Source organism: Taudactylus pleione, unplaced genomic scaffold (genome assembly GCF_031769625.1).
Source record: "Taudactylus pleione unplaced genomic scaffold, aTauple2 ptg000013l, whole genome shotgun sequence".
Lineage (NCBI taxonomy): Eukaryota > Metazoa > Chordata > Amphibia > Anura > Myobatrachidae > Taudactylus > Taudactylus pleione.
The window spans coordinates 4,949,238-4,972,750 of NW_028284416.1; the positions used below are offsets into that span (position 1 = coordinate 4,949,238).

The 23,513-nt window shown below is 44.6% G+C and overlaps 1 protein-coding gene across 1 annotated transcript; it reads right to left on the reverse strand.

Moving 5' to 3' along the window:
• Positions 1-639: 639 nt before the first annotated feature.
• On the reverse strand, positions 640-23,513 carry LOC148542357 (organic solute transporter subunit alpha-like). The gene is made up of 7 exons (XM_088469185.1): positions 23,447-23,513; positions 11,863-12,014; positions 11,169-11,242; positions 9,977-10,132; positions 7,987-8,098; positions 5,667-5,919; positions 640-1,091 (listed from the first exon to the last, which is right to left on the reverse strand). Exons 1-7 carry the CDS (start codon positions 23,511-23,513, stop codon positions 640-642), a joined length of 1,266 nt encoding a protein of 421 aa, XP_088325311.1.

Below are 23,513 nucleotides of genomic sequence, written 5' to 3' on the forward strand. Positions count from 1 at the left end.
AGCTGTGGGTGGTCACCCACAGCTTAGCGTGCGGCCAGGAGGCCGCCTTTCAAAAGAAAAGCAGCCGCCCTCATTCAGAGCGAGCGCTCAATTTTTGCGAGCGGCTCTGAATGAGGTCCTCTGTGCGCTCACTGTACAACGTCACGCTTCCTCCACCTTCAGACGACTTTGCTGCTCTCGTGTGTCTCTGCCTTCTTTACAAAATGAACATCTTTCTCCCTTGTGTCTCTCTTCAGATGTCAGCCGTTCATTTATATTATCCGTCAGAATTGTCGATCGTTTTATGAACCTAGATACGCTCTGCTTTCGGTATAATTGTATCCAGACCGTATTATTAGCTATGGGCAAGGAAAGTAAACCGCTTCCTCTGATGACACACATGTACTGCTGAAAAACTCAGCACGATGGCAGAAGATTAGGCAGTGCGCGTAGTTAAAGTTACAGTCCTGCGCAAGCTGATGACGTCATGTGATCTGGAGGCGGGAAACGCCTTTAATGCCCGGGAACGTGGTTAGTGATGTAGAACGTAGTAAACGTATCGTAGTGTAGAGCACGATGGGCGACTTGTGGAACTACAAGTCTCAGCATGCCCACAATCAGATAGGAAGTCCTATTAGTGGGGAACTCATTTCCCTGCTGTCAGACTACCGTAGCTTCATTGATGCCGATATAATTTATCTGTGCCTGTACTTGTAGTCCACCTTTGCCAGCAGTGGGCGATGTTACCACATCGTTCGCTTCATGTGCTGGAGTGTAGCTCATGTTCCCCATTTCTAGGGCCACGTTCCTGGCAGCGCTGCGGCGGGGCAGGACTGAGCCATTGGCCTGCAGGAAGTCGTACTTGTCGAGTGGCGCATGCTCGATGTGGCAGAGGGTCTCGTCTCCATCACTCATGTAACCAGCATTGGTGCCTACCCCGTCCTCCGACGACAGGCTGTACAGATCCGTCAGGGTCGTCTGGCAGGATTTGTTTTGTGTTTCCTCCTGGGCCAGAGAGTCTCTGTCTGGGCAGGGTTCCACCCTCCGGAAGCAGTAGCGGGCAAACAGGCTGATGAAGAACATCTCCAGGGTGATGGAATAGTTGTAGATAGCTGCAGGGATTCAGAGAGATAGATATTGTCCGTTAGTGACCTATACAGCTCCATGTCATACTGTCATAAATATAATGAATAGTAATGATTGTATTCCAATATCATAGCGAACATTCTCCCCATAGAGTAAGACTAGTGGCTTCCAGTGATCAGAGAGAGGAGACATCTAGCATAAAGGGAGAGGGGGCTCCTGTGATTAAAATTTGGAGAGAGAACTGGAAGTAGTGATATATGCTGGTCACTGCTCTGAGGAAGGTTGGTATGATATATTTCTGGTCACTGCTCTGAGGAAGGTTGGTATGATATATTGTGGTCACTGCTCTGAGGAAGGTTGGTATGATATATGCTGGTCACTGCTATGTGGAAGGTTGGTATGATATATTTCTGGTCACTGCTCTGAGGAAGGTTGGTATGATATATTTCTGGTCACTGCTATGAGGAAGGTTGGTATGATATATGCTGGTCACTGCTCTGAGGAAGGTTGGTATGATATATGCTGGTCACTGCTATGTGGAAGGTTGGTATGATATATGCTGGTCACTGCTATGTGGAAGGTTGGTATGATATGCTGGTCACTGCTATGTGGAAGGTTGGTATGATATATGCTGGTCACTGCTATGTGGAAGGTTGGTATGATATATTTCTGGTCACTGCTCTGAGGAAAGTTGGTATGATATATGCTGGTCACTGCTATGTGGAAGGTTGGTATGATATATGCTGGTCACTGCTATGTGGAAGGTTGGTATGATATATTAGGGACATCTGTACAACTCCTACATGTGACCCACCCATTGCCTGGTGTATGATTTTATATAAATCTATGATGCCACCATAAGCCCCCATAGTGCTATTATATAGCCCCCATAATGATGCTATTTAGTTTCCGTATACCACAATCTAAAGGTGCCCATCCACCAGAAGACATGAAAACGACTGCGCGATTATGACATTGTAATTGTGCAGTCATCATTTGTAGGTCTGTGATGAGCCTACACTGAACGAGCAGTCATTCAGTGTAGGCCCATCAATCATCTCCTGACGTTATCGTCAGGTTGTCTATCATGTTTGCCTGATAATAGATGTCTAAACGACAAGCGGTAGCGCGCATCGCTGGTCGTTTTAGACATTTTTGCAAGCGATTTATGAACGATTGAAGAATAACGATTGTAAGCTTGTGAGCAGGGCCTTCCTACCTATATATCTGTCTGTTGTTACCCAGTTTTGTTCTATTAATGTTTACAATTGTAAAGCGCAACGGAATATGTTGCGCTACATAAGAAACTGTTAAATAATAACGATATAGTTATCGATCAATCGCTCAACTTAATCGTCTAGTGGATCGGCACCTTAAGCCCACTATGCTCTCAATCGGACTGTAGGGTAAATTTGATTAGCTGCAAGCTTCTGGCAGCTTCGCGGGATATGGATCTCGCTGATCTGCGTGCGGCCTATGGCGGCACAAGCAGTGTTCGTGTCATTGAGTCTTCCCCCCTATGCCAGCAGATATAAACATGTCCTTATCGCCCCATTACATTGCCTTTCGCCCTCCTCCCGCCAGTACGTGATTCCAACATGGCAGCACATACAATTAAAAATGTTTAAAAAAAATGTCAAGCTTCTTACATCACAAAATAAAATCGGTTATTCAGAAATTTTGAACGCTAGGGGATATATTTACTAAAGTGCAGGTTTATAGAAGTGGAGATGTTGCCCATAGCAACCATTCACATTCTAGCTATTATTTTCTGGAAGGTGCTAGGTAAATGGTAAGTAGAATCTTATTGGTTGCTATGGACAACATCTCCACTTCTATAAATCCACACTAGTAAATATACCCTAATGTAAAAAAAAAAAACTAAATGTTGTTTTTGGTCTTTATTAATAGTAAAAAAAAAAAAAAAACAACTTTCTGGCTTTGCGCTTCTGGGATTTTGCCCAGTTTGCGATATTGATCTCCGGCAGGATAGATGGTGAACGAGGGAGTACAGCAATTTAGGAAAAAAGAAATAAAATGATGTAGTCTACCAACCCACAATTACCCCCTTCCTGCAATGAATAAAAAAAATATGGATCTGATAGGGAAAACTTTGTTTTTTTTGTTTTATTAAGGCAATTTATTTTTTAAATTCCTATTTAAAATAAAGTATCGTTATTGTAACGTTTTTATAAAAACAGTTTAAAAGGAAACTCCGTTTTGTGGGGATTAAGCTTTCATGGTATAGTTGATGGGCAATACAACTACAGGTTGAGTCTCCCATAGCCAAATATTCCAAAATACGGAATTTTTTTGGGATGGCTGAGATAATGAAATCTTGATTTTTGATGGTTCAATGTACAAAAACTTTGTCTAAGGCACAAATTATTAGAAATATTGTATAAAATTACCTTCAGGCTTTGTGTATAAGGTGTATATGAAACATAAATGAATTTCATTTCTGTACACAAACATTGTTTGAGCCAAAAAATTATTGATTATTTTGTGTAAAATTACCTGCAGGCTGTGTGTATAAGGTGTATATAACACATAAATGCATTCTGCGTGTATATTTGGGTCCTATTCCCAAGATATTTCATTATGGTATGCAATTATTCCAAAATACGGAATATTCCGTTATCCAAAATATCCCTGGTCCCAAGTATTTTGGATATGGGAGACTCAACCTGTACCGTTATAAGGGCATCGTGCAACTTCCAACACTAACAAGTACAACCCCAGCCAGTGAAGTTCATTTAAAAATATATTCAAATTAGAGTATATTATGGCTCTCTCCCAATGCAGTTCCAAAGAAAAATGTCCTGGGGATCAAAGCAGGGGGCACTTCAAATAAATATATTGGCAACATCTAACCAAAATGTGCACCACCGGACAGCCCCATAACATGACAAAATGTTCCCTGTTGGGGATCCACGTTTAGGGCAGTCAGAAACACTAGGGGGTATATTTACTAACCTGTGGGCTTTTAGAAATGGAGATGTTGCCCATAGCAGCCAATCAGATTCTACTTAACATTTATCTAGCTTCTTCTAGAAGATAATAGCTACAATCTGATTGGTTGCTATAGGCAACATCTCCACTTCTAAAAATGTGCACTTTAGTAAATTTATCCTTCGGTCAATATCGTCCATCGCCCTTGAATACAGGCCAAACTGGTCAATATCAATCAGGTTACTATAGGGACCCGAGAGCATTGATCGTGGGTGGTTGGCCATTGTTGGTGGGTTGGTCGTTCAACGGTATCATTATCGTTGACGATCGCCCACGATATCATTGTCGTTGACGATCGTCTTGTGTGTATTCACCTTAACATCCCGGCAGGGGGAAGGTAGACCCTGTGAGAAATGTAAATAGAGGCTTGTTGGTCCCTCAGGCAAAAAGTATCCTACGTGATGCTATGTATAAAACTCCACTCTTCATCCGAGTTACCTCCCAAGGAGATCAATACCAATGGACTCTGAAATTTTGTGAGCAACCAGCCAGATTCTAGAAGCTTGTCTTATGATTGGAGCGACTCCATGTGATCTGTGATGTGTAAGAAGGGCCCCAGGGAAAGGATCCATATGCTCGCCCAAGAAGTGCCTGAGTTTGACCCCCAGGGACGCAGCCAGAGTTTTAATTAAATGAGTAAATTGAGAAGTACAACATTACAAATTAAAGTTAGGAAGGGCTAAGCCCTCTATGAGATTCAGATTACATAGAATCAAGGCATTTTTCTTTTTTTATGGAGCGGCCTCCTGGCCGCTCGCATTGCTGTGGGTTGCCACCCACAGCTAATGCGAGCGGCCATGATGTTTGTCGCGATGGTCAAGACCATCGCGACCATCGGGCTTGCAACGAGACCCTTGTGGTAGGGTCTCGTTGCCGCAAGCCCCAGATAGCCTTCGTCTTAAACAGAGCCGAAAGCTCTCCCACTGACATCACTTGTGATGTCAGTGGGACCGCCCCCAAACGGTAGGCGTTCTCATGGGAACGCCTCCTTCTGGGCAGCCACGCCCCCCGGCCCGCCCACCAAAGGGGGCATGCTGTCACTAAAACATCGACAGCACGCCCCCTTTGGTGCGAGACCCAGAGCGATGGATTGCCCGTCGCTATCCGGGTCTCGCGCATGCACTCTGGGCCACCATCGACCCGGTTGCGAGCGCTCAGCGCTTGCGACCGGGTCTGAATCAGGCCCCAAGTACGAATGTTCTCCCACAGCCATGATGATATTTGCCTTTTGGTGGTGAAAGACCTAATTGGCCAAGTAAATTGGTGAATGTTGTAGTGGATACAAGTGTTTGAGCTGAATGACCAGATTAATTTTCCTTGTCACCATGAAGGGGTGTCTTTTTTCATGAGTGGGACCTGTTTTTAAGATACTCAGTCCCTGTATCAATATTGAGTTTGAAATAGTCACAGGCAAAACCAGTGATCCGAATTCTTAAATATTTGGACTTTGCTAGTCCACATGAATTGTGGAAAACGCCAAAGGAGAGAAATATATGTTTTATAGCCACGGAAGTTCCATCGTATCAACTTACAGCATTCCTAGGTTCCTGCCTGCTTCCACAATCCGTCTACTCCACCTTTCCACTTACTCTGAGAGCGTGTCTCCACCGTGAAGGGGGGCACGCATGGTATCGCTCCCAGGGCGGCCATAGTCTCCAGGATTCCGTTCTGTACCCCCGCCAGGACCAGCACCAGCGTGATGCAGATGAATTTGGAACGTGGGCTGTAGCCCTCCAGGGCGACCTTGGTGGCCTTGTAGAACAGGAGGTAGCCGTAGAATGACAGGAAGGTGGACAGGAAGATGATGATGTTGATGTAGGTATTGGGGTTGGTGTAATCCACCTGGAGAGAAAAAAAAGAAGAAGCTGGTTTTGCTATGCGGGATGCAAGACCAGGGCTGGAGCCGGGAGGCCGATGCACCCAAAAAATTACGGCTGGCGTCAAACTCTTGGGAGCCATTACTATTACTAAAAATGGATGCACCCCTTCCCCTGCCTCCTTAGAAGATCTTGCTCATCCTACATCATGGCCACCCCTGTGTGACTGTACTTACAACTCACTACAAAATGTTTTGAACTAACGCCTAAGATACTGTGTGCAGGACCGTAACTAAGGTAGTACGACCAGTGCCATGGCACCGATGGTTTCGCTATTCTGCTAAGTATTACGGATGTGCGTATGGTAAAGTGGGCTCCCCGCCACCACCCAGGTGAGCCCCCTTCAGTCTCTACTGAGTTTTGCAAATGTCTGCGTCGCACATAGTGGCACATGCTGGGGTTTCCGTAGCATGCGCAGTGTTGAAAACTGTAATAAATTAACCCAAATTAGTAAAGGAGAGTGTGTTCTTAGCGAGATTAAATACAATTGTGTCTGTTATGATTCAGAACAAGCACCGCTATACACAGGATCATTAGGGCACTGTTCTGTTAGTATTGTGGCCAGTTGGGGCACTGTTCTGTTAGTATTGTGGCCAGTTGGGGCACTGTTCTGGTGGTAACGTGGCCAGTTGGGGTACTGTTCTGTTAGTAATGTGACCAGTTGGGGCACTGTTCTGTTAGTAATGTGGCCAGTTGGGGCACTGTTCTGTTAGTAATGTGGCCAGTTGGGGCACTGTTCTGTTAGTAATGTGACCAGTTGGGGCACTGTTCTGTTAGTAATGTGGCCAGTTGGGGCACTGTTCTGTTAGTAATGTGGCCAGTTGGGGCACTGTTCTGTTAGTAACGTGGCCAGTTGGGGCACTGTTCTGTTAGTAATGTGGCCAGTTCGGGCTCTGTTCTGTTAGTAATGTGGCCAGTTCGGGCACTGTTCTGTTAGTAATGTGGCCAGTTAGGACACTGGGCCTGATTCAGGTTGGATCGCAACTGCAACAGCGTATGCAGATGGGTGATTGTAGCGTACTGCGCATGCATATGCATCATGGTGTACATGCACAAATGCCTTACTGTGATCGCAGTGACGACGCAGACTCAACGCATAGTGATTGACAGGAAATACCGTTTGGGGGTGGTGACGGGGGGGGTTGTGGTCGGAAAAAAGCAGGTGTGCCAGGGGCGTGCATAAATTAGCTACTGCGAAGCCATTGCGTACCGGATGGTTAGCAATTTCTGAGTAAGGTCTGACCTTGTGCAAGTGTGCTTGAGGCTACGTTGGTACTCCATGTTACCGATGGTTTCTCAGTCTTGCTAAGTATTACGGATGTGTGTATGGTAAGGTGGGCGTCCCTATGTTGTGCTGCGACGGCATAGCGATCGCAGAGGATTAGCATATCTTCGCAGTGAGATTACGTGCGTATACGCAGCGGCAATCGCACTTGCGATTCAACCTGAATCAGGCCCACTGTTTGTTAGTAATGTGTCCAGTTGAGGAACTGTTCTGATATAATATGACCAGTTGGGGCACTGTTCTGATATAACGTGGCCAGTTGAAGCACTGTTCTGCTATAACGTGGCCAGTTGAGGCACTGTTCTGATATAACGTGGCCAGTTGGGGCACTGTTCTGATATAACGTGGCCAGTTGGGGCACTGTTCTGATATAACGTGGCTAGTTGGGGCACTGTTCTGATATAACGTGGCCAGTTGGGGCACTGTTCTGATATAACGTGGCTAGTTGGGGCACTGTTCTGATATAACGTGGCTAGTTGGGGCACTGTTCTGATATAACGTGGCCAGTTGGGGCACTGTTCTGATATAACGTGGCTAATTGGGGCACTGTTCTGATATAACGTGGCTAGTTGGGGCACTGTTCTGATATAACGTGGCTAGTTGGGGCACTGTTCTGATATAACGTGGCCAGTTGGGGCACTGTTCTGATATAACGTGGCTAGTTGGGGCACTGTTCTGATATAACGTGGCCAGTTGGGGCACTGTTCCACTACAGTTAATCAAGAGTCCACTGTGTCTATTACTCACATCTCCATATTCATACTTCTCATCTGTCCACAGTATTAGGCCCATAAAAAACAATAGTGTCCGGACAACCGATAGCTGGTACACAGCGATGTTCATCCACCGCAAATTACTCCTGAGACACAGAAGAGCAGATGGGAAATAAATATACACCTAAATCTACTAACCTGCTATTCTACTACTACTGCAGTATAATGTCTGCTAATCCAAGAGACCTTTATTGCCTCTATGTCACAAAGTGGTCAAATAATATAAATCTATTTAACCCCTTAAGGTGCCAAACAATGCTGCAATTATTTCAGGCAAATCGGATGGTTTTAGAGATAGTTGGCCAGAAACCGCGGCGTTTACCGTTCTAAAGATAATGTAATCATATAGGAGGGGGCCGCTGGCAAATCTGCTCCCCTTCTATATATGCTCTATACGGAGGGCCTCATTCAGAGAAGGACGCAATCCTGATGGTTTCTGTACATCTCCGATGGTGGGACGCCTGCCCTTACGCAAACCCATTCCGCACAGTTCTGTACACAGTGCCCCGAGCCGCAGCCTGATTAAAAGGCTACGGCCAGGTGGAGCGGTGCCGATCTCCATTCCGGTAAACGGAGGCGTGTTGCCCACGTTTCCTGGGAGTGCCAAACCACGGTTTGTGTCTTCCAACTTAGACTTCCTGGCCTCAGCTACAGAGCTGCAAGGGCCAATTTGAGTAGCCAATGGTGTGGCAGATGATCCGTCATAGGACGCATCGCTCCGGATCTGCAATGGCCTTCAGGAGGCGTCTTTTCTCCTCAGACGCCTCCGGCAGCATTAGCATATGTTAGTAAGGGATGCAGTCAGGAAACTGACTGTCTAAATGGCGACCGCTGGCTTCCCGACTGTCAAATCCCGGCAGGGTACTAATGACGGACGTCGAAATCCCGACGCCTGTCATTAGACCTACGCCGGGACCCTGACGCCTGGCATACCGAACGAAGATAAGCCGGGCGCAGGCAGCTGCAGGGGGGGAGGGTTAGGGTTAGGCACTAGGGGGGGAGGTTAGGGTTAGGCACCCCTAAGGGAGGGTTAGGGGGGGAGCAGGGTTAGTAGTACTTACCAAAAACCCCTGTCGGGCTTCTTGCGTCGGGATTTGAACCACCGATTCCGTTAGTAATCGCTGCTGCCTCCATCTCTGAATCAGGCGCAGAGTTGCTGTTGATATTTCAACAGCGCGCACAGAGCAGTATATTAAGAATGAAGTGGGCGTTCCTGAGCTGTGACAGGGAGGTGGCTTGGCGCACACCACAGAGAGGGCGTGTCGGTGAAAGTGTTTGCATAAACGGATGCTCAGCCGGTCACATAGGAGGGCCGTACACGGACAGAGAAACCACCTGCCATAGCAATCCAAGATTACGTTTGTCATACAGACCGAGATTCGGTACCACAAAATCCTTTGCATTTGACCTGACAAATTTAAATCCAGCCATTTCCAGCACAGGAGACTTGCAAATTAGCATTCAGTATTTAGCAGATTCTGAGAGAATCCCGCATTTGGTTGGATCCCAGATGAGGAGTCCCTGCAGCCGTACGTCAATCTCGGGTTCCAGACTATAGATAGATGTTAGGCAACAGGTTGACATAGATGAAGGACGAGAGGTACAAGTCAACACAAATATGGTCAACACTTTTTTTTTTTTAGGGTTAGGCACCAGGAGAGGGGTTAGGGTGAAGATTAGGGTTAGAAAAAAAATATAAAGTGTAGATCATTTTTGTGTTGACCATTTTTTTGTCTATTTTTTATGACTCCGATGACCTTCTTCCATGTCGACCTAATGACTGTCTAACATCTACTTCCAGTCTATCTTTTAAACCAAACCTGTAAATCTCAATGATCCTGTGATCTCATTGTACTTGCGGCCCCTTGGTCATTCGAAAGCATCTCAGGGACTATAGTGTCCGATAAGAGTTGTCCTCAGTCAGTCCAAGTGTAGGGAGCAGGGTAGGGAATAACGAGACTCACCTGTTCACTGTGATGTTAGGAAAACAGCAGCAGCAGCAGCATGGCGGCGGGTTGGGGGGGACAGTCTGACCCCCCAGTTCTTTTAACATCTTGGCTTTGCCCCCGAAAAAATCTGTTATGAGGTCTAGGAACTTCCACAGCGTTATGGAGTGATATCTGCAGACAGAGAGAAGATCATATTTGTGGCCCCCAAAAATCCCATGGGGCAACTGTGCCCGAAAAGAAGAGTCTTTAAAGAGAGATGTAGGAGACAAACAAAATAACAATTGTCTTTGTTTCCACTGGTACAAATTGCCGTGTTAGGATTCTTTACAATTTTAGAAACATTAACAAACTACCAACCAATCAGCTCCTAATTGTCATGTTACAGGCTGTGTTTGAAATACGACAGATAAGGTGCATACACACAACGATTTTTTTAACGATATCGTTTATCGTTCAATCGTTGAAAAAAGTTTCAATTTCTGAGTTAAAATGATGAATGATTACCACCCACAGCTTTTCGAGCGACCTGGCGATGGTCGTGACTATCGCGACCATCGGGCTTGTGACGAGACCCTTGTGGTAGGGTCTCTGTTCCCGCAAGCCCGAGTGAACTTCCTGCTCTAACAGAGCCAGAAGCTCACTACTGACATCATGAATGATGTCAGTAGGGCCGCCCACACACGGCAGGCGTTCCTTCGGGAACGCCTCAGTTTGTGCAGCCACCCCCCCTCCCCGCCTACAAAACGGGGCGAGCTGTCGATCAACATCGACAGCCGCCCCGTCTTGTAGCGAGCCCCGGAGCGAGTGAAGTTCTCACTCGGTCCGGGACTCGCGGGTGCGCACTGGCTGACCATCGACCCGCTTGCGAGCTCTATGCGCTCGCGAGCGGGTCTGAATCAGACCCTTTATCTTTCTCCACTTTCTCTCTCCCCAAGGCTTAGTACATAGACCCCACAGCCTGTAAACTGACAGGAGCTGATTGGTTGGTACTTTATCTCTATCCACTCTCTCTTCAATGCTTAGTACATAGACCCCATGTCCTTTAAGGGTCTCCCTGGTACATACAGGGCCTAAGACAGCTAATAACAGTAAATTAGTTGGATGGGGGAGTCAGTGGGGTTACACGCAGGTGACTGTAATATGATATCACGCTGGTAACTGATATAGCGCAGTAATTCTCATATATTAGACCATACTGATCACTTACATGGAAGCCACGAAGTTACAAATTGTGGAGGAGCGAGGGATATACAGTCCGATGATGGCGGAGATGCAGAATACCTGGGGGGCGAGAGACGGCAAGAACGAAACGTCATTTAACCCCTCACCTGCCAGAGTCCAGCATCATGTAAACATTTTCAGTCCACTTTACCCCTCGGCCACCGGAGATCAGCGCCATGTAATATTGGTTCATCGCACAAAATGTCCTCTTACCTTTCCCGTACTAATGCGCTGCCCGCAATCCCAAGGCCAACACAGTCATTTCTTCCTACGTGAGTCCTGAACAGCAACCGTTAGTGCCTGGTTCTGAGCCGCCTGCTGCTGCGATCGCTTTTAGCGCCTTTTGCAGTAGTTGTATCTGCGACTTTATGCCACTGCTAGTGCAAGCTCTTCCCCTGGTGTGCAAGCGTGCGTCTGACCGTACGAGGACTTACACGCCCACGTTCTGCTTCTATAGACGCTGCAATACCGCTTGGTGCGTCTTCGGACACCGTGCGTCTCAACTGGCACTGCGACTCTATACGTAGACACCATGAAACGCATGCGCTGTACGAGTTTTTAGGAATTTTCACGTATGCGCAGTAGCAAGTAATCGCTAATTTACATGACCATCTGCGCCTTAGAATCAGGCCCCTTAATCTCTTTACTGCCGGAGGTCACCGTGGTGGCTTTATTCTTACCGGGTATACCCCCAAGATCCAGAGGTAGATGGCAGTTCTCCGTGAGCTCCGAATATTGCGCAGGAAAAATCCCATCTCCTCCAGGAACAAAGCCAGTTGTACCAAAGCCGCCAGCGCGGGGATGAGGAATATCCACAGGTCCTTTTTTATCACTAAAAACAGAAATATACACAAACCAAGAGCGGCAAATAATATAGAGAAGAACAAGGTCACACTAATTCCAGATATGTCACCCCTCGGAACACTCCTGACCTCTCACTAGCTCAGATGCTACTCAAATCATGTCAGTGTGCGCGGCGCTAACATCACAGTAACTGGCAGAACCAGGTAGGGATGGTTAGCAGTCATCAATGGTCGATGGATTTTCCCTAGCCATGGCGGAGGTCCAATGTTTCTCCGCCATCAATGGCAGAGATGTGGCAATGGGCTTGTTTTTTTGGCTCATGGCGCTTAGCCCTAACAATTGTCGCACTGCTTAGTCCCACCCCTTTCCATACTTGACCAACCGCTTTCATCTCACCCACAGTAGTGATGCCCATGGATGGTTCAAACCATCAGTGGTTTTCTGGCTATGGTCTCTTGCCATCGATGTAAAGTACTGTGAACCATTTGATTTCCACCCCTACTACTAGGCCGATGTTCCTTAGCTCACACCCAATCAACTCCGATATTGCTGCACAGGGCCAGGTGGGGCTGATGAGACTGTAGTAGGCCCAGGCCTCCACATAGAGATAGGCCCGTCGTGCTGACGATGATGTCCAGCCGCCTGCTGTTGCAGCACGCCAGATGGTTATCTCTTCTGTGCAGTTTTAGAAGTCTGTGTGCAACGCGGACACATCTCTTCATTTGATGAGTGCTGCCGTGTCACCAAGTGGTGCCAAAATGGCCAAATAGGGGCTTTGCTGCAGGGTATGCAATCGGGAAGCCAGTGGACGTAAGCCCGACAGCCGGCTTCCCGACTGTTTTATCCCGGTGAGGGTTAAATGACAGGCGTCTAATTCGAGACGCCTGTCATTTTACCGACGCCCGGCATCCCGATCGAAGTGATACTGGCGGACAGCCATGGGGGGGAGAGGGTTAGGTTTAGGGCTCCCGGGGGGGACTTAGGGTTAGGCATCCCCTCGGGAGGTTAGGGTTAGGCTAGGGGGAGGGAGGGTTAGGCACCCCCGGGGGGGACTTAGGGTTAGGCACCCCCCTGGGGGACTTAGGTATAGGCGGCAGGGAAGGGGGGGTTAGGTTTAGGCACTTAAAGGGGGGATTAGGGTTAGGCACCCCTAAGGAGGGTTAGGGGGGGTTAGTTTAGTTGATACTTACCTGGGGACGAACGTGATTTTCAGCCGTGTCGGCCTGCCGCTGTCGGGATTTCAATTTGTATGTATTCCCGCTGCAGCAGGCCCTTATGTCCCCCATTGCGGAGCTGTGAGGTGACGTGCAGCGAGCAGAGGTACGTCACTCTCTCAGCTCTGTATGGTGGCCTGTGATGGCGAGGAAAGCTGCTGGCCTGGACTAATACATTGAAATTTGGAAATCGCATTTGCAATATTTAAATGATATTAGAGTGACTGCTAAACTCATTGGTTTTCCACGCAGGGAATGTAGTCAGACTATAGACGAGCAAAAGGTCAACAATCGGAAGAGGGGGGGGCAGCGTGATGTCGACCCAGGCATGCCGACATGTGACTAGTGCGATCTGCGGCAGTGTAGCTGTGTCGGCTTTACAACTTTAAACGTGATGCTTCACCGTCATCACGCTGCCACCCGTCTCATTGTCAGACTTTCGATCACCAGTTTCTCATACAGATCTAGAGTCTATTTTATTTGTAGATCATTCATTGGGGCCTATGTACTAAGCCTTGGAGAGTGATAAAGTGGACGGAGATAAAGGGGGTCATTAGCGCCGGTGCGCTCGGACCGGGTCGATGGCCCCCCACAGAGCATGCGCACGACGGTGCCGGCGCCGTCGTGCGCATGCGTGCCCCCGCTACGACCGACAGCGCCGGTCGTAGCTGGTCTCGATCCAAAGGGGGCGAGCTGTCGATGTTGATTGACAGCTCGCCCCTTTTGGAAGGCGGGCCGGGGGGGGTGGCAGCCCAAACGAGGGCGTTCCCATGGGAATGCCTACTGTTTGGGGGCGGCCCCACTGACATCACTAGTGATGTCAGTGGAGAGCTTCCGGCTCAGACAGAGCCGAAAGCTCTCCGGGGCTTACGACAAGGGAGACCCTACCCTAGGGTCTCGTCGTAAGCCCCGATGGTCGCGATGGTCTTGACCATCGCGACCATCACCTTAGGCAGTCGTAAGGCTGTGGGTGTTAAGCTTTACCACCGCAAAGGAGGACCTCTTTAAAATTCAAGAGGTCCTCCCCTCATTCAGACCGACCGCACGCTCTGTGCGACCGGCTCTGAATAAGGTCCAAAGTGCCAACCAATCAGCTCCTGTCACTTTACAGGCTGCATTTGAAAAATGACAGTTAGGAGCTGATTGGTTGGTACTTTATCTCCACTTTATCTCTTTCCAAGGCTTTAGTACATCTCCCCCATTATTGTATTTTATGTTATAGATTAAAGTTTTCAGATGAATATAGGCTAAGGAATAAAGCTGGGTACACATTATCCAACTGCCCGATGCCGATGAACGATATTTCGGGTGGGCGGTCCACACTGCACGATCCGGTGACCGACCACCCGATATGTCGTTCACCTGCACCATTGAACTCGCCAGCGTCAGCTGCTGGGTCGACGGAATGACCCCAATGTTGGCCAGCGGGGTTGCGCATAGTGGGTACACACTAGACGAAGTGCCGATATGTCGGCCCGATCGGCTGGATCAGGTGACCAGGGGCGTAGAGAGCCCGGCCACGCCCAGGTGAAGGGGGCGTGGCCTAATGGCGGAAGGCGTGGTCACGCCACCTTGAGCTAAAGAAAAAAAACAAAACACTTTTGCACGGCACTGTGTTCGCTGGGTAGAGGGGCACTGTGGGCGCAAAGCCAGAGGGGGCGCAATCAGTGTGATCGCTCTCCCCCACAGGCATAGGAGTCTGCTGTGGCTGCTGTGTGGGTGGGAGGAGGGAGGGGGAGAGCGGTGCCGGGTCGATCTAGCAAGCCCGGGCCCGGGTAAGTAGTACCCGCTCCCCCCCCTCTCTCGGTGCCCCTGCAGGTGACATATCATCTAGTGTGTACCCGGCATAAGAGTGACGTTTTATCTGCCAGTCAGGTAGGATGAATAACATACGTACAATATACAGTGCATTTATATTTATTTACACATAGATGCAGCGTATGGAAGTTGCTGTTCTCTGACCAATCAGAGTGCTCCTATTCATCTCAATGGCAGTGTCCTCTAGTGACCTGTCATTAGTGTTGGGCTCGCTATGGCCCTATGGGAATAGTAGCACAATGCTAAACATGGTAACGTGGGATGACTAGCTGGGCCACAGAGGACCTTTCCCAAGGGATTTGTAAGAAAGAAAATGGTGAACTTGGGCTCTTTTTACTTATTAAAGTATTTTTCGGTTTGCTGTGTGTGTTTATATACTGCCTTTATATATATATATATATATATATATATATATTTTATTTTATTTTCTTTATTTTTTTTTTCTTTACAGTTGTCAGTGGCCAGGGCAGGCTGGCACTTATGGTTCTCCAACTACCAGCATTAAATTGGGCATGACAAGGCAGCCTGGGATCTGTAGTGCGCCAGTAAAAAAGTATATTAATTCAATTTTTACAACATATTATTAACCCCACACCCAAAACCTAATGCTGTCAGCGCTGAACTTGCTGGCTATTACACTTGGCTACTTGTATGTTTCACATAAAAAAAATCGGGACATCGACTTTCGTCACATCAAGATTTGAAACCCAACAAAATTCCCTGGAGTTGCTAAAGTTTTGAAAAATTGCAGAATATTACCCCCCTCCCCAATGGGTATACCTGAAAGGTTGATTTTATTATCAGTGATAATTCCTAGTGCGGCTGAACTGTGTGATATAAAATATACCATGGGGGAAATGTATCAAGCCTTTGAGAGAAATTAAGTTGGGAAGTTGCCCATAACACCCAGTCCAGTGGCAAACGCAGGATTTATAGAGGGGGGTTTCCAAATGCTTGTTTTCAGATTGAGTGTGGGCAGTCCATGATGAGGGTAGAATTAGTACTTATCCAGCTTTAATATGTGTCATACATAGTGTATTGTGTATCATAATTCCGGCATATACAGGACCAGAGATCACAGTAACCCATTATATGTGTCATACATAGTGTATTGTGTGTCATAATTCCAGCATATACAGGATCAGTGATCACAGTAACCCATTATATGTGTCATACATAGTGTATTGTGTGTATTAATTCCAGCATATACAGGACCAGTGATCACAGTAACCCATTATATGTGTCATACATAGTGTATTGTGTGTCATAATTCCAGCATATACACGACCAGCAATCACAGTAACCCATTATATGTGTCATACATAGTGTATTGTGTGTCATAATTCCAGCATATACAGGACCAGTGATCACAGTAACCCATTATATGCGTCATACATAGTGTATTGTGTGTCATAATTCCAGCATATACAGGACCAGTGATCACAGTAACCCATTATATGTGTCATACATAGTGTATTGTGTGTCATAATTCCAGCATATACACGACCAGCAATCACAGTAACCCATTATATGTGTCATACATAGTGTATTGTGTGTCATAATTCCAGCATATACAGGACCAGTGATCACAGTAACCCATTATATGCGTCATACATAGTGTATTGTGTGTCATAATTCCAGCATATACAGGACCAGTGATCACAGTAACCCATTATATGCGTCATACATAGTGTATTGTGTGTCATAATTCCAGCATATACAGGACCAGTGATCACAGTAACCCATTATATGTGTCATACATAGTGTATTGTGTGTCATAATTCCAGCATATACACGACCAGTGATCACAGTAACCCATTATATGTGTCATACATAGTGTATTGTGTGTCATAATTCCAGCATACACAGGACCAGCAATCACAGTAACCCATTATATGTGTCATACATAGTGTATTGTGTGTCATAATTCCAGCATATACACGACCAGCAATCACAGTAACCCATTATATGTGTCATACATAGTGTATTGTGTGTCATAATTCCAGCATATACAGGACCAGTGATCACAGTAACCCATTATATGTGTCATACATAGTGTATTGTGTGTCATAATTCCAACATATACAGGACCAGCGATCACAGTAACCCATTATATGTGTCATACATAGTGTATTGTGTGTCATAATTCCAGCATATACAGGACCAGTGATCACAGTAACCCATTATATGTGTCATACATAGTGTATTGTGTGTCATAATTCCAGCATATACAGGACCAGTGATCACAGTAACCCATTATATGTGTCATACATAGTGTATTGTGTGTCATAATTCCAGCATATACAGGACCAGTGATCACAGTAACCCATTATATGTGTCATACATAGTGTATTGTGTGTCATAATTCCAGCATATACAGGACCAGCGATCACAGTAACCCATTATATGTGTCATACATAGTGTATTGTGTGTCATAATTCCAGCATATACAGGACCAGTGATCACAGTAACCCATTATATGTGTCATACATAGTGTATTGTGTGTCATAATTCCAGCATATACAGGACCAGCGATCACAGTAACCCATTATATGTATCATACATAGTGTATTATGTGTCATAATTCCAGCATATACAGGACCAGTGATCACAGTAACACATTATATGTGTCATACATAGTGTATTGTGTGTCATAATTCCAGCATATACAGGACCAGTGATCACAGTAAGCCATTATATGTGTCATACATAGTGTATTGTGTGTCATAATTCCAGCATATACAGGACCAGTGATCACAGTAAGCCATTATATGTGTCATACATAGTGTATTATGTGTCATAATTCCAGCATATACAGGACCAGCGATCACAGTAACCCATTATATGTGTCATACATAGTGTGTTGTGTGTCATAATTCCAGCATATACAGGACCAGTGATCACAGTAACCCATTATATGTGTCATACATAGTGTATTGTGTGTCATAATTCCAGCATATACAGGACCAGTGATCACAGTAACCCATTATATGTGTCATACATAGTGTGTTGTGTGTCATAATTCCAGCATATACAGGACCAGTGATCACAGTAACCCATTATATGTGTCATACATAGTGTATTGTGTGTCATAATTCCAGCATATACAGGACCAGTGATCACAGTAACCCATTATATGTGTCATACATAGTGTATTGTGTGTCATAATTCCAGCATATACAGGACCAGTGATCACAGTAACCCATTATATGTGTCATACATAGTGTATTGTGTGTCATAATTCCAGCATATACAGGACCAGTGATCACAGTAACCCATTATATGTGTCATACATAGTGTATTGTGTGTCATAATTCCAGCATATACAGGACCAGCGATCACAGTAACCCATTATATGTGTCATACATAGTGTATTGTGTGTCATAATTCCAGCATATATAGGACCAGTGATCACAGTAACCCATTATATGTGTCATACATAGTGTGTTGTGTGTCATAATTCCAGCATATACAGGACCAGTGATCACAGTAACCCATTATATGTGTCATACATAGTGTATTGTGTGTCATAATTCCAGCATATACAGGACCAGTGATCACAGTAACCCATTATATGTGTCATACATAGTGTATTGTGTGTCATAATCCCAGCATATACAGGACCAGTGATCACAGTAACCCATTATATGTGTCATACATAGTGTATTGTGTGTCATAATTCCAGCATATACAGGACCAGCGATCACAGTAACCCATTATATGTGTCATACATAGTGTATTGTGTGTCATAATTCCAGCATATATAGGACCAGTGATCACAGTAACCCATTATATGTGTCATACATAGTGTGTTGTGTGTCATAATTCCAGCATATACAGGACCAGTGATCACAGTAACCCATTATATGTGTCATACATAGTGTATTGTGTGTCATAATTCCAGCATATACAGGACCAGTGATCACAGTAAGCCATTATATGTGTCATACATAGTGTATTGTGTGTCATAATTCCAGCATACACAGGACCAGCAATCACAGTAACCCATTATATGTGTCATACATAGTGTATTGTGTGTCATAATTCCAGCATATACACGACCAGCAATCACAGTAACCCATTATATGTGTCATACATAGTGTATTGTGTGTCATAATTCCAGCATATACAGGACCAGTGATCACAGTAACCCATTATATGTGTCATACATAGTGTATTGTGTGTCATAATTCCAACATATACAGGACCAGCGATCACAGTAACCCATTATATGTGTCATACATAGTGTATTGTGTGTCATAATTCCAGCATATACAGGACCAGTGATCACAGTAACCCATTATATGTGTCATACATAGTGTATTGTGTGTCATAATTCCAGCATATACAGGACCAGTGATCACAGTAACCCATTATATGTGTCATACATAGTGTATTGTGTGTCATAATTCCAGCATATACAGGACCAGTGATCACAGTAACCCATTATATGTGTCATACATAGTGTATTGTGTGTCATAATTCCAGCATATACAGGACCAGCGATCACAGTAACCCATTATATGTGTCATACATAGTGTATTGTGTGTCATAATTCCAGCATATACAGGACCAGTGATCACAGTAACCCATTATATGTGTCATACATAGTGTATTGTGTGTCATAATTCCAGCATATACAGGACCAGCGATCACAGTAACCCATTATATGTATCATACATAGTGTATTATGTGTCATAATTCCAGCATATACAGGACCAGTGATCACAGTAACACATTATATGTGTCATACATAGTGTATTGTGTGTCATAATTCCAGCATATACAGGACCAGTGATCACAGTAAGCCATTATATGTGTCATACATAGTGTATTGTGTGTCATAATTCCAGCATATACAGGACCAGTGATCACAGTAAGCCATTATATGTGTCATACATAGTGTATTATGTGTCATAATTCCAGCATATACAGGACCAGCGATCACAGTAACCCATTATATGTGTCATACATAGTGTGTTGTGTGTCATAATTCCAGCATATACAGGACCAGTGATCACAGTAACCCATTATATGTGTCATACATAGTGTATTGTGTGTCATAATTCCAGCATATACAGGACCAGTGATCACAGTAACCCATTATATGTGTCATACATAGTGTGTTGTGTGTCATAATTCCAGCATATACAGGACCAGTGATCACAGTAACCCATTATATGTGTCATACATAGTGTATTGTGTGTCATAATTCCAGCATATACAGGACCAGTGATCACAGTAACCCATTATATGTGTCATACATAGTGTATTGTGTGTCATAATTCCAGCATATACAGGACCAGTGATCACAGTAACCCATTATATGTGTCATACATAGTGTATTGTGTGTCATAATTCCAGCATATACAGGACCAGCGATCACAGTAACCATTATATGTGTCATACATAGTGTATTGTGTGTAATAATTCCAGCATATACAGGACCAGTGATCACAGTAACCCATTATATGTGTCATACATAGTGTATTGTGTATAATAATTCCAGCATATACAGGACCAGCGATCACAGTAACCCATTATATGTGTCATACATAGTGTATTGTGTGTCATAATTCCAGCATATACAGGACCAGCGATCACAGTAACCCATTATATGTGTCATACATAGTGTATTATGTGTCATAATTCCAGCATATACAGGACCAGTGATCACAGTAACCCATTATATGTGTCATACATAGTGTATTGTGTGTCATAATTCCAGCATATACAGGACCAGTGATCACAGTAACCATTATATGTGTCATACATAGTGTATTGTGTGTAATAATTCCAGCATATACAGGACCAGCAATCACAGTAACCATTATATGTGTCATACATAGTGTATTGTGTGTAATAATTCCAGCATATACAGGACCAGTGATCACAGTAACCATTATATGTGTCATACATAGTGTATTGTGTGTCATAATTCCAGCATATACAGGACCAGTGATCACAGTAACCCATTATATGTGTCATACATAGTGTATTGTGTGTCATAATTCCAGCATATACAGGACCAGCGATCACAGTAACCCATTATATGTGTCATACATAGTGTATTGTGTGTCATAATTCCAGCATATACAGGACCAGCGATCACAGTAACCCATTATATGTGTCATACATAGTGTATTGTGTGTCATATATCCAGAATATACAGGACCAGCGATCACAGTAACCCATTATATGTGTCATACATAGTGTATTATGTGTCATAATTCCAGCATATACAGGACCAGTGATCACAGTAACCCATTATATGTGTCATACATAGTGTATTGTGTGTCATAATTCCAGCATATACAGGACCAGTGATCACAGTAACCCATTATATGTGTCATACATAGTGTATTGTGTGTCATAATTCCAGCATATACAGGACCAGCGATCACAGTAACCATTATATGTGTCATACATAGTGTATTGTGTGTCATAATTCCAGCATATACAGGACCAGCGATCACAGTAACCCATTATATGTGTCATACATAGTGTGTTGTGTGTCATAATTCCAGCATATACAGGACCAGCGATCACAGTAACCCATTATATGTGTCATACATAGTGTATTGTGTGTCATAATTCCAGCATATACAGGACCAGTGATCACAGTAACCCATTATATGTGTCATACATAGTGTATTGTGTGTCATAATTCCAGCATATACAGGACCAGCGATCACAGTAACCATTATATGTGTCATACATAGTGTATTGTGTGTAATAATTCCAGCATATACAGGACCAGTGATCACAGTAACCCATTATATGTGTCATACATAGTGTATTGTGTATAATAATTCCAGCATATACAGGACCAGCGATCACAGTAACCCATTATATGTGTCATACATAGTGTATTGTGTGTCATAATTCCAGCATATACAGGACCAGCGATCACAGTAACCCATTATATGTGTCATACATAGTGTATTGTGTGTCATAATTCCAGCATATACAGGACCAGTGATCACAGTAACCCATTATATGTGTCATACATAGTGTATTGTGTGTCATAATTCCAGCATATACAGGACCAGTGATCACAGTAACCCATTATATGTGTCATACATAGTGTATTGTGTGTCATAATTCCAGCATATACAGGACCAGCGATCACAGTAACCCATTATATGTGTCATACATAGTGTATTGTGTGTCATAATTCCAGCATATACAGGACCAGTGATCACAGTAACCCATTATATGTGTCATACATAGTGTATTGTGTGTCATAATTCCAGCATACACAGGACCAGTGATCACAGTAACCATTATATGTGTCATACATAGTGTATTGTGTGTCATAATTCCAGCATATACAGGACCAGTGATCACAGTAACCCATTATATGTGTCATACATAGTGTATTGTGTATAATAATTCCAGCATATACAGGACCAGCGATCACAGTAACCCATTATATGTGTCATACATAGTGTATTGTGTATAATAATTCCAGCATATACAGGACCAGTGATCACAGTAATTAGCCATTAGATGCGGCAGTAGGTCCATCCTGCCTGAGCTGAACGTATTTAGTTTAGATGTAGGCACCATTCCAGGGTATGGGAGCAAGTCCAGGAGCCTGGAGGAGCAGCAGAAGAACCTAGGACTGCCCTGGACATACTGTATATATACATATTGGGCTCTATAACAGCACATCGCTAACAGTGAATGTTTTCCAGATCTCCTAGTTGGTGCACAGGTTATTTATTACTGACTGATACATGTGAAAAGATCCACAGGTGGTGCTAATTATTTAATTTGTGATACTGAGAAGAACATGCAGCGCTAGCAAAATTCTATTACATTGTTATTTCTACTGTGGTCATGTGTGTGCGGGGGAAGGGGGTTTCCAGGCAGACGGAAACCCCCCCCTGCGTTTGCCTATGCAGTCAGCTCCTACAGTAACTGTCATATTACAGGCCGTGCGAGATAAATGACCCTTAGAAGCTGATTGGTTGCTGTGGCCAACTTCACTTTATCTCTCTCAAAAGTTTGATACATATCCCCCTTTGTATGATAAATATCGTCATGAGACTCATCTGTTTACATGGAGCAAGCTTGCACTGTAATGTAGTCATCGGCAATGAGTTAAATATAGTAGCATTTGATACACGTGTGACCGGACAGAGCAAATACACTTCTGCCGCCCAGTCTAATCTTTTGGGAAGTAGCTACATCCGAGATAGCCTTAGGGGTAAGGAGTTGCATCTACAACGATTAATCAGGGTTAAGGCCATTATTTCCATTATATTGATACATATGAAGCTGCTAATTACAGCATTCTGCCTAGCTGGTCTCAGTATCACCCCTGCACAGAGATATAACTAAGCCTTCCCCCCATACACTGGAAGCCTATGGGCCTCTGCACATTCTGTGCCAGCATAGGAAGTATAGGAACCATTAATACCTTGGAAGAATTCCGATGAGAGGGGGAAGCTGCCCCCATCCAGGGAACAGTTAATCGCCTTCGCCAT